At 46.7% G+C, this 12573-nt stretch overlaps 1 protein-coding gene across 1 annotated transcript in view; it reads left to right on the forward strand.

Annotated features, from left to right (window-relative positions):
* The first annotated feature begins 6360 nt into the window (after positions 1 to 6360).
* The window catches only part of MYO5B (myosin VB), a 74585-nt gene continuing 68372 nt past the window's right edge, over positions 6361 to 12573 (forward strand). Inside the window, exons 1-2 of the mRNA XM_065655484.1 lie at positions 6361 to 6589; positions 8745 to 8889. Coding sequence (XP_065511556.1) covers positions 6361 to 6589; positions 8745 to 8889 — 374 coding nt within the window. The remainder of the gene's footprint in view (positions 6590 to 8744; positions 8890 to 12573) is intronic.

A 12573-nucleotide genomic window follows, 5' to 3' on the forward strand; every position in this document is an offset into this window, starting at 1 on the left:
TTGATTTACCGGTCGCGACCTCTCTATTTTTTTGAGGTGAGGAAGAAGTGAGTCTCTTCCTATGAGAGGTTCTTGCTGTGGGGTGATGCTGGGCTCGTACTGGGGATACTGGGATTGTGCTGGGGATGCTGGGCTGGTGCACAATGGCCCAACATGGGGTACCAAGGCTGCAGGAATTAGGCAATAGGGGGGTTTGGAGCATCCCTGCCCGCTCTGTACCCAGTGGTGAAACCTCTGCTGTCCTCTCCCGACCCTCGCAAGGGTTTATTTGGTACCCGGCAGCGATCGGAGGAGCCAGATTAAGGTGGGATGTGGGGTCAGCGGGAGGGCTCCGACCTAAATCTGTGCTTCGATTGTCTCTCTGATAAAGGAGAAATCACTCCTGGGATGAAGATCTTGGACAAGGGACGATTACGCTTTGCCATCTGTCCCGATGTTCAAGATTGTAAATAATAATAAAGAAGTTAATGATCCACGAGTCCCTTAACAGAGTGTTTTTTTTTTTTTGTCCCGCTGCTGCGTCACGGCCAAAGCAGATTTTTCTCCTGAGTCACTGCCAAGTGGGGCAGAATTGATTTTTAAAGCTGCAGATGCCCCGGAGAAACTTGGAACCGATGGCTTTCTGTACCAACAGCACCAACCGAGTGGCTCTTCCCAGCACCGAGAGCGTTTATCCCGGCCGAAAATTTGGTGAAACTTGAATTTTAGTGAGAGCCGAAGGGGGATTATTGGACTGTTTCAAATTAAACGCTTAACTATTCACATGCTGTGTGTATAAATATAAATATAAGTATTCTTGGGGAAGCCAGGACTGAAGCTCGTGCTGTTTCCTCTTGAATATGTATTTTTGTCCTCGTCAAGAGCATCGAGTAATTGATTTTCTAAGGTCCGCGTGGTTTCTGCTAAAGTCCTCTCCGAAGTTCTTCTCAACCTGCGTGGAAGAAGCTTGGCGGTGAGATATTATATCGTTGTCTTCATTACTGAATTCCGAATTAGTTACTGAATTCCTAATTGCGAGGCGGTCGGTGCTATTTTATTGGGAATTTTTTGCCGTGCCCTCCCTCGGGCTGCGGTCCCGTTGGAAAGATGCCCGTGGAAAAATAATTCCCATTATCCGGGAGCAAAAAAATGAAAACCAACAAAACCGTGAGCGTCGCCATTCCTGAAATAACTCGGGGGATTAAAAAAAATATTAATCAAGATGAATTTGCTGACTTCCAGCTTGTCCCGAACTGCCACAACCACCAAACAGCCCAAACTAAACTGAGATAGCCCCACCTGCCCTTTCCCTTCATAACAAGCTCCTTCAGAAAATCAAAATGCTAAAGCTAATTAAGCCAGAACGTGGCATATAAACTTAATTACGATAGAGGTGAGATTATGGAAGGAGATGTTCATGGAGATGTTCTCGTAGGGGTTGGCCGAGATGACCTTTGAAGGTCCCTTCCAACCCAAACTGTTTTATGATTTTACGACATGGTTTTGGTGACCTTCTGGCTCTCATCTAGAAGAATTTAATTGACAAACGTACATCAGGTGAAGCTGCTTCGAAGGGAACAGCTGAGCGTGGTGGTCCCCACCGTGGGTCACTTCCGATCCTCGGTGGGTTTTAATTAAAGCTCAGCTTGCGAAGATCTAAGAACGATGAAGAGCTTTGATTTTGACGCTGTGTGGTGTGACGTACTTGGGATTTATGGGTGCAAGGGAAGGGTTGGGTGCAGGTTTGTGTAGCAAAAACACTCCGTATTTAGAAAGATGGGAAGAGCGGAGATCACATTCAAGGTGTCTCAACCGGGGAACAAATTACCTCGGGGACTCCCGAGACCTTTCAAACATCTGTGTCCTCTTGTGCACGCACAAGAGTCTTGGAGAATCCGCTTAAATTCTTCAAATTCTCTACTCTTGTGCTTGGGATGGCTGGTGGGACATCAAGTCTTTGACCACCACGTTCTAACCCCATCGCTGGATGCTGAGAGCTGGGACCTTCCCCGGTGGTTCCAACATCTCACCTGGTCACGGTCCACGACGAAGCACCAAGACGGGCCAACGCGACTTGTCGTCGCTGCTGGAGCTCGACCCAAAGTTCGTCACCACAAGGACCGTTATTTTTGGGTTGCTTTGAGGTCAACGTGTCTGTGGTTCAACCCAACCCCGTATGCGGGTGGAGCATTTGCAGGAATCCAACCGAGCCCAGCAACATCTTGGTTTTGAGGCCGCCGGGAGCCGGGTACATCCCGATCCCTGACTATTTTGGGCGTTTCTAGAGCGGGTTTGATCTCTCCTGCTGGATGAACCCGCGGCCGCGGGGATGAAAGGAGGGACGGGAACTGCAGCAACGGGCTGGGGAACCTTTCCTGGAGAAACTGGGCCGAGATGCGGGGGGTGAGGAGAGCGGAGCCCCTTTTTCTAGCCCCCCCTTTTTCTAACCCCCCCCTTTTTTAAACCCTTTAAAAAAATTTTTTTTAAATTTTTTTTTCCTTTTTTTACCTTTTTTTTACCTTTTTATTTTTTATTTTTTACATTTTGTTTTATTGTTTTAATTCTTTAAACTTTATTATTTTTATTCTTTAAACTTTTATTTTTATTTTTTACATTTCGTTTTATTATTTTTATTTTATTTTTTTGTTATTTATCATGTATTTGATTTTGTATTGATTTTATTTTTGATGTTTATTTTATATTTTTAATCTTTTTTATTGTTTTTATTTTTTGGTTTTATTTTAGTTTTTTACCGTTTAAATTTTACTTTTTAATTTACTTTTTATTCTTTGCCCCCTTTTGCGCCCCCCCTCTTGCCCCCCTTCCCCTCTCCCCTTCCCCCCCGCTTCTTTTCCCCTTTCCCTTCCTTCTTTTTTTTCTCCTTTTTTAAAAAAAAAATTTAAAAATGTTTACTTATTTATTTCGAAAACATTGCATTTTCTTTTGCCCTCTCTGCTAAAAGTGCTGTTCCGGCCATATGTTACCGTAGCTCCGTTAACGTCTCCAGGTTCCCGCTGCCGCAGCTGTTGAGCAGCTCTAGGAACAATTCCGCGTGCTCCGTATCAAAATCTCTTCCTCCCGACCAGGCCGGCAGTTATTTGACCATCGCGCGCTGCGGGTTTGGTTTTAAGACGGGGGCCAAAAAAATCTCTTTGGTGCTGCGGTGCTGGTGTCGCTTGGGTTTGCTGGAATTTCCCCCGACATCTTGTGTTTTGTGTAAGAACAAGTTTTTCTAGCTCTATATATTTTTTTTTTTGGACGGAAATAATTGATTTAGCTGCACTGACTTCACAATGAGTGTAGGATTGTGTCCACACTGAATTATTTTAATTCTGATTTAATTTCTAGATGTTTCCTTGTGTTTAATTCTTAATTTTTTTTTTCTCCTCTCTCCAGTACACACGGGTTTGGATTCCTGACCCCGATGAAGTTTGGAGATCGGCAGAAATTATCAAGGATTACAAAGAGGGAGATAAAAGCCTTCATCTGAAACTCGAAGATGAAACTGTAAGCTTTTGCACGTCGTTATTCTTTTCATGAATTTCAAGCTTCAAATTAATGCGTGAAGAAGCCTGAACCGTCTCATATTTTTTAGGAAATATTTTAAAATGTGTTTTATTGCCTTAACGCTTCAGCGTTTCCCTGCCCTGACACTTGTGTTTAAAATTAGGTTGTGAGAAAAGCCCTTGACCCCTCTCATCTCTTTTCTGTGATACCAGAACGACTTTTTATTTATTTTTTTATAGCACCACTATATTAGGAGTACCAGCTTTCTACGCCGAGCGGGTCAGATTTCCTTAATTATCCAGAGGGAAATAACTGAGGCCGCTCTCTCCAAACTGAAAACGCTCCGAGGAGGGCGGGTAATTCGTGGCCCCTGCCAGCCAAACTTTTCCATCTTGCGGGGGGATATTTTCACCCCGTTACTTAACGGGAAGATGGAGAGCAGGAATGAGCCACGCTTGATTAGGCTGTTCATCAAAACAATTCTTTCGGGGTAGTGAGGTGGACTGTGAACTGGCTGAAGGAAAGAAGCCAGAGAGTCGTGGTCAGTGGGGCAGAGTCCAGTTGGAGGCCTGTATCTAGTGGAGTGCCTCAAGGGGCAGTACTGGGACCAGTTCCTATTCAATATATTCATCAGTGACTTGGATGAGGGACTGTGCTGCCATCCAGAGACCTGGACAGGCTGGAGAGTTGGGCGGGGAAAATTTAATGAAATATAACAAGGGCAAGTGTAGAGTCTTGCACCTGGGCAGGAACAACCCCAGGTTCCAGTATAGGTTGGGGAATGACCTGTTGGAGAGCAGTGTAGGGGAAAGGGAGCTGGGGGTCCTGGGGACAGCAGGGTGACCATGAGCCAGCACTGGGCCCTTGTGGCCAGGAAGGGCAATTGGGACCTGGGGGGATTAGAAGGGGGTGGTCAGTAGGTCAGAGAGGTTCTGAGACCTCATCTGGAATATTGTGTCCAGTTCTGGGCCCCTCAGTTCCAGAAGGACAGGGTACTGCTGCAGAGAGTCCAGCGCAGCCATGAAGATGCTGAAGGGAGTGGAGCATCTCCCGTGTGAGGAAAGGCTGAGGAGCTGGGGCTCTGGAGCTGGAGAAGAGGAGACTGAGGGGGGACCTCATTCATGGTGATCAATATATAAAGGGTGAGTGTCAGGAGGATGGAGCCAGGCTCTTCTGGGTGACAACCAGTGATAGGACAAGGGGCAATGGGTGCAAACTGGAACACAGGAGGTTCCACTTCAATATGAGAAGAAACTTCTTCTCAGTGAGGGTAACAGAACACTGGAACAGGCTGCCCAGGGAGGTTGTGGAGTCTCCTTCTCTGCAGACATTCCAACCCGCCTGGACACCTTCCTGTGTAACTTCATCTGGGTGTTCCTGCTCCGGTGGGGGGGTTGGATTAGATGATCTTTCGAGGTCACTTCCAATCCCTGACGCTCTGCGATTCTGTGAATTCAGATTAAAATCCGCACCCGGTGCACGGTGCTGGTGGCTCTTCCCAGTTCAGCCCCTGTTGCGCTTGTTGTCCTCCCCAGTTTGCTCTTCCAGCAGCGGGCAGCTCTCTGAGGAGGGTGAAAGATGGAGGATGCTCCTTGGAGATGCTTTTTCCCTCTGTGGTGATGAATCTGGATGAGGAGATGCACAGATGCCACCTCATTGTCCCTTGGAAACACCAGATTTGTTCTTGTAGGACCATGAATCACTGTCCTGTGCTTCCGGGTGGGTTCCCTGCCCAGTAGCTCCGTGGTTGGACCTGGTTTCGCCGTCCTGCATCTCTCAGTCGTATCAATCTTTGTTTGAATGTATCTTTAATGATATGCTGCAAATGTGATGCTCAGGAACACAGGAACATCTCATCTGGGGGTTGCGCAAGAGGCTGCTGCTTATTGTGGGTGCTCCGAGAGACCCCAGTTTGCTGCTTTTTCATATTAAACCCTGCAGGGACCCAAGTCGTGTTGAACTGAAAAGCTTTAGCGCAGGGGAAAAAATCATGTACATCAGACAGAGACACCGAGCGTTCATCTCTTCGGGGGTTTTGAATCTCTTGAAAGCCTTTTATTCCTGACAGCCAACATGCATTACCTGACTGTTTAGTGCTTCTCTTTTGTCCTTGTGCTTTAAATGATTTTTTTTTTTTATTATTATTATTTTTGTGGTTTATGGCCATTCTCCTTCTGAATGAAAAGCCGATTTTTAAATATCACAAGGGATCCTCGCTGTATTTGCCATTAAGACGCGAGACTGAGCGCAAACTCTTGAAAACTGACATGGTCAACGTGGAACCGGGATATAAAACAACGCTGAGATGCTCAGATGTGCTGCGTGTCCCTGTCCTTGAGCACCCGGCTTGATTTTTTTTTTTTTTCTTGTGCCGTTTGCACGGGCAGCGACCTAGTGCCAAGGTCATGACAAACTGGGATCCCTCCCTTCCATGGGGTGCTCAGCATCGTGACCCCTTCCTGAGACAACCCACGGAAAGCAACATTGCGGGTGACTTTTGAAACAAGGTGTATTTTGAAGCGAGGTTACCTTTTGGTGAGCATGAAGATGCTTCGATGAGGTGAAGCTGTGGTTTTCTGTGGTCCCTGTTATGGCTCAGCGTTGGCTAAAGGCTTTTTGCCCTGAGATTGGCTTGAAAACAACTCAGATGTTCTCAGGTTGGTGCTTATGGACCATCAGTGTCCAGCAGGACCGTCTCTTGGCCACCTCAAAGCCATTTATCAAGAGGATGATGAAGACGTGTCACCTCGTGGCGTGTCACCCAGGTCCCTATAGCTTTTAACATAAAGGGGCTTTCATTTAATTTAGAGCAGGATGTGCAAGTATCAATATTTTATAGTATCAGGATGGAGTTGTGCTTGGATAAGTTATAAGATGTCAAAGGAGCTGTTGGTTTTTATGGTCTCACATTCCCTGTGTGTCTCTCCTCAGCTCTACGAATATCGGATTGATCTCCAAGGAAACGAGCTGCCTTTCCTGCGCAATCCCGATATCCTGGTGGGAGAGAATGACCTGACGGCCCTGAGCTACCTCCACGAACCCGCTGTCCTCCACAACCTCAAAGTCAGGTTCCTGGAGTCCAACCACATCTACACGTACTGCGGTGAGTGTCCAGGCCACGCGTTGAACTCTCGGCAAGCCGTGGGTTCGAGCCGCGTCCACCTAGAAACCGCTCCTGACCACAAACCAGGGGCTGTGGCACGTGGAAAGTCCGGGGAGTGCGAATTTGGGGCGGGTGTGAGCCAACAAGCTTTAGATTGTAAAACCAGAGGTGGTTTTTGAGGGTTGGTGCACTGAGAACCTCCGAGCTTGTGGTCCGTGGATGTAAATCTTGGTGGAAACATCTCAACAGATGAGTTTGGAGCCAACTTTGTATGTGCTTGGTGGTCTGGAGGGGGAAAAAGTAGGACCTAGCAAAACACTGGAGAACAGCAGCGTGCCAGAAAGATGCGATCCAACCTGTCCGTAGCAGGTTTTTCTCCTGAAAGACTGCAAAAAGACTGTTGTTGCTTCCTTTTCTTGATTAATTTGGGGATCTTCTAACTCTTAAATTCAGAAGAGGAGGAGTGAGCTTGGGTTTGTCATTCTCAGGGAGGGCGGCTTGCCAAAACCATTCGAGACAGCAGGTTGCCTATGAATAGATGGCAATAAATTGCAACCTAAAAAAAAACAGCAGAAAAAAGGCAATTCAGCCATTTTTAGTCAGTGACCTTGGAGAATATTGAATGTTGAACCCTCTGGCTGGCACGCAAGAAGACCTCGCTGGCTTCTCAAAGCGATGAGTCGGAAGATTTCAGGGAAACACGTGGATCTATTTGCGTGGCAGGGTTAAGGCTGGTGCGTACGGCGATGATTAAGTGTCGCAATTTGGGGTTGTTGAGGAAATGCTTGGCAGGAGGAGATGACTCTATAGAGTAGCATCCTTGAAATAAGTGCCCTCGGTGGCTGGTAATAGTGACAATTTTCCTTTAAGTTTGTAATTATCTGTAATGTTTGACTGTTGACATAACTCGCAGCCTTTTGCAGCTGCGTGTGTGCTTCCAGTTCGATGCAAGCTTGATTTTTGTCCAAAATCAGTGAGGTTGCCTCATCTCTGTGTCTGTTCAACCCCTCCAGGGATGGTGGCTCCAGCACTGCCCTGGGCAGCCTGTTCCAATGCCCCACAGCCCTTTGGGGAAGAAATTGTTCCCCAGATCCAACCTCAACCTCCCCTGGCGCAACTTGAGGCCGTTTCTTTGTGTCCCTGTCTCCTCTCAGCTCCTGTTCTCCAGCTGAACCCCCAGCTCCCTCAGCCGCTCCCATCACACTTGTGCTCCGGCCCCTTCCCCAGCTCCGTTCCCTTCTCTCCATTCGCTCCAGCACCTCAAGGCCTTTCTTGGCATGAGGGGCCCAAAACTGCCCCAGGATTCGCGGTTTGGCCTCCCCAGTGCCCAGCACAGGACGGTCACTGCCCTGGGCCTGCTGGCCACACCAGTGCTGGTACCAGCCAGGATGCTGGTGGCCTCTTGGCCACCTGAGCACACGCTGGCTCATGTTCAGCCACTGTCACCAACCCTCCCAGGTCCTTTTCCACCGGGCACTTTTCCAAACCAATTCTCCAGAGCAATACCAGTTTAAACCTGTAAAACCCAAAGGTTTTTGGAGGTGGAACCTCGCGAGTGTTTGTGTTTTGCAGGGTGCACAGCAGCTCCTGGGCTCGCTGCCTCCTCCGGGCAGGCACAACCTTCCTAGAGCTGGAGAGGAAAGACACTTTAAAGCTTTAATTCAGGCTCTGGCATTCCTTTCCTGTGATTTATGCATTTCATTTTGATTTGAGTACGTCCTTTGTTATGAGCTTTTACTCAAGAATTTAAGCCAGGGGAAAAGCCGTGATATTTGTTTGGGTCTGGCAGAGCTTTGGTCGCGCAGGAATTGCTTTTCTGAAGTGATGGCTCAGGCGCTGTTTAGCTCTTCTTCTCGCTCCCCCTGCAAAGCCTGACTTCACACAATGGAGATTATTATTATATATTTACTTTTCTCACCAGTTCCATTTGCCTCCTCTGTAGCTGTACGGGAGCTTATAGTTTTGATATCAAAGCACATCACTTTGAAGGAGATGCTGAGATAAGAATTAAGAGTCTTTCCCCATTCCCTTCTTATATTTTTTTCTCCAAGCATTTTATTTCAAAAACTGATCGAAACAACCAATGCGAGCCCTGAAAAGCCCCAAGTCTTAACTCTGTGCTTGCTTTGTAACGTATCTATTTATCTTTTCGAAGGTATCGTGCTCGTTGCCATCAATCCCTACGAGCAGTTGCCAATCTACGAACAAGATGTCATCTACGCGTACAGCGGCCAGAACGCGGGCGATATGGACCCGCACATCTTCGCCGTGGCGGAGGAGGCCTACAAGCAGATGGCCAGGTGAGCGGGCGCTCGGTCGACGCATCGGCAGCCAAAAATTCAATATCGCCAGCGTACTGTGAAAGCGAAGTCGTGGAAAAGAGGACGAAACGTCTAGATTTTCATGGTGCGGTATCTCCCCATCTTGGTGCTCGTCTTCACCCGTGGGTGTTGGGGCTCAGTCCATCTTCTGCGAGATACAAGACTTGAGCCTCTTGCGTGGTGCAGAACCTCTTCACGCTGAAATCACTTTAAGGTCAAGTATTTCTAATTAATTCTGCGTTATTGGCTGGCGAGACTGACGGGCTGGGCCGATGGGGATCTCCGTGGTCCTCAGAAACTCGCGGGTTCGGCGCCACCGTGATTCGGATGGGGGATCTTTCTGTTGCCGCTTGGATGAGTTTCCTGGCAGAAATTCAAACCGCTCTGCAAATGTCACGTTTAACAGCTTGGAGGAAACTGCGTTTCAGATAATTTGGTGAGATAAGCAGGCTGAACTCAGAAGCTGATGTTGGTTATTTTGTGATTTTTTTTTTTTTTTTTTTTCGAGTTAGGACATGACTGGCAGATATTTGGAGATATTTATGGGTCCTTCAAAGCAGAGTTTTCACCAGCTGAACGTGGTGTGAGTGTTCATTTCTTTGTGTTTATTGTGTCGCTGGGGACAGATGCAGGATTTTGTTCTTACAAAATAAACCAGGATCTAAAAGAGAATTTGAGAGGAAGCTGCAAGTTGTTGCGCTGGGGATCATTTTATTATAGTTGTCCGGACTCCCATAGTGTGTTTAGATTTGCTTGTGGATAAACTGATTTTTTTTGTCCAGCCCCAGCTTTTAATAGCACCGAACCATTTACCGAGGGTTTCAGCCCATTTTCTGCCGCGTTTTGGCTGGAAGTGCTTTGGTTTTCTTTCTGTCCTCAATGTAAGTAAGAAAAACAGGTAAAACAAGCTTTTTCCATGGAAAGTTGCTCAGAAACAACTGATGTCATCTCCAAATTTTGCAGCGAGCGGCCTCTTCATCATCACTTTTTTTTATACATGTCCACGGGTTAATATTCGTGCAGTTTGCAGAACTTGATTAACTGACTCTCATTAAGCTGCTTCCTTGAGATCAGACACTACACTGGGGTAAGAAACCCTTAAAAAAAATATATTGTCGAAATGATGCTCAAGACTTTTGGGGGGCTGCGTGATGAGAGCACATGTTAAAATTCCCCTTTAAATGGAAGTTTTTCTTTCAGGCAAGATTCACGCAGGGTTTTTCTTTCCAAGGATGCTCTGCAGAGAGTCGCTTTGCGGCACTCGCATGTAAAACAGTTTAAAAAAGGGGCGAGTGATTAAAATTCAGCTGTGACGGCCTCTAATTCTTCCAGTGACCAACTCTTTAGAAACTCCCCGCACACCCAGCGTGAGCTTGAGCTCTATCAGTTCGTTGAAATAATATTATTTTAGGCAAAATACTCAGCAGGGAGTTAATTTGTTACTACTGAAGTCAAGTGTCAGGTCGTTAACGATTGTTAATCACGGAGGGGTTCGAAGCAATTGGTGCTTTGGGACTTGTTTTATCTGCAGGGCAGAGCAACCTCCTCCTGATGCCACCTTTGGGTGCTGCAACCGTAATTATACTAAATTTCATTAAATCTCGTTAGATTGTGGTTATCCATCCTCTGGGTGCCAAGAAAGCCATATTTTCCATGAAGATTTTGCAAATATAGGTATAAATACGGTGAAATTCTTATTCTGGCGTAGTCAGGTGTTTTGCAAGTAGGATTGAACTCGCAATATTGTGGTGAATGAATCGATTTAATTAGTCTTCAATCTTTGGTTAATTTCATCTGAGAATAAAGTGTTTGAACGTCAGTGGTCACACCTTAATCCAGACACAGTGTTACTTTTAAGATTAAATTTGTACAATGCTATGAACTCAAAACTAAGGAAAACCATAAATTTAGGAATTTTGATAATTACAAACCAGCAGTAATGAATTGGAAGGATAAAAATTTCCTTCTTTTTGCCAAGAAAGGTCGGACCAGGGGATGCTTGTGGTCCCTTCCAACCTGGTATTTGATTCTGTGATGGGTGCTGGTGCTTTTTACACCTTCGGGTGCTGCAGGAAGCGTTTGTACCCCTGAAATCACAGTTAAAGCTTCGGGGGAACATCCAGGATCCCCCGGAGATCCAGCGCAAACGCTGCTCTGCTTCTCGCTTTTCTCCGCAGAACAAAAGGTCCCTTGTGTCCCCCAATCCCAGCGGTGGCTCCGATTTCCTCCCGTGTCATCGCTTTGGGCAGGAGCCCGGAGTTCAGCCAAAAAATTCCCCTCGCAACTTGATTTCTCTCGATTAAAAACGTCGCAGCGGTTGCTGTCGCTTCTGCGGAGGCAACCAAAATTTGGACGGTGACATTGCAACCCCCTATTAGAAAAATCACAGCTGAAGTGCTAAGATAGGGAATATATTTGTGCGGCTTTTCTGTCTTTGGCTCCATCTCTCCCTTTTGTACCCGTTAGGTTCATTTTGGGCACAAGCCAGGACTTGCTAGTCCACGTAAGCATCTTAATGCCTTTTTTTTCCCCCCCTTAAATCGTGCGTTATACTTAATAAAAGGCAAAATTGAGCAGCAACAGGTATGTGGTGAGAATCTTATCGCTGTGGGCGATGGGGCAGGAGAAGGGGGCCCTCCAAGTGCTGTCAAACATCTTTTAAAAATAGGGGGGTAGGTGATGAAGATAGTCTTGGCTCGAATCGTAAATCAAACCGCTGAAGCATCGTAAACCCCTTGCTGTGTATTGTGTGTGTTTTCCGCTTAGCACATCTGGATCTTGCCACGATAGCAACGTTATGTCCCGTACCTGTGTGTCTTAATTAGCACGACGTGGCAGCTCATAACCACAAGATAAGTGCAGTGTTTGAATCCTAGTGTGCAAAATATCTCAGGTAAGAAAAAGGACTTTAAAAGCCTCTTAAGAAGTGGGTGAAGCGCCGCGCTTTTTCTTCGTTTGCGCATCCTTCAGGGTGATGCTTTGTGATGTCCGCAAAGTTGTCGCATGTGGTCAGACAAAAATAACCTTGGTTGCGTCTACGTATAACTCTGGTAAATGGGAAACGCGGAATATTTTAACGTTCTGCCAGGAGGTGTTAAATGATCTTTGCAGTGTTGGCAGGGGCTGGTGGAGCCGCGACCGTCCTATTTTCTGCTGTGGGTTGTGACGTTGGAGCTGGAAAAGAGCAGAAATTGCAGATTTGACCGTACCCATCACCAAACAGAGGTAGGGAGGGGTACGGGCGCTTCAAATCTCAAGCTTTACGAGAGGATTTAAAACCACACAATGAGAGAGCGGGTGGGAGTTAAGAGAGATTAACCCCTGACGGAGACGCGAGAGGGATCCGACCGGCACAATAAATAAGGCGGAATGTTGTGTTGTGTGAAAAGCAGGGAAGGGTTTAGGTCTCCTGGTGAATGAGGCTGGGTCGGGGATTTGCAACGAGCAGCTCTGGTGGAAAAAAAAAAAAATGAAGGTCGGAAGAAAAAAATACTCAATTTTGGAAGGGGAGAAACTGAGGGGGGTGTCTTCTGTTTAGAGTTCCTGATGGGATGGGGAGGAGATTTGGAAGATTTGTCATAAACACGGTGGTGTTAGACCTCGGTGTTTGAAAAGCAGCTGGATGCAACTTCTCCAGGGGTGATATAAAGAAAAAATATTGAA

The sequence above is a fragment of the Caloenas nicobarica genome, chromosome Z (assembly GCF_036013445.1).
Source record: "Caloenas nicobarica isolate bCalNic1 chromosome Z, bCalNic1.hap1, whole genome shotgun sequence".
In the NCBI taxonomy this organism is placed as follows: domain Eukaryota; kingdom Metazoa; phylum Chordata; class Aves; order Columbiformes; family Columbidae; genus Caloenas; species Caloenas nicobarica.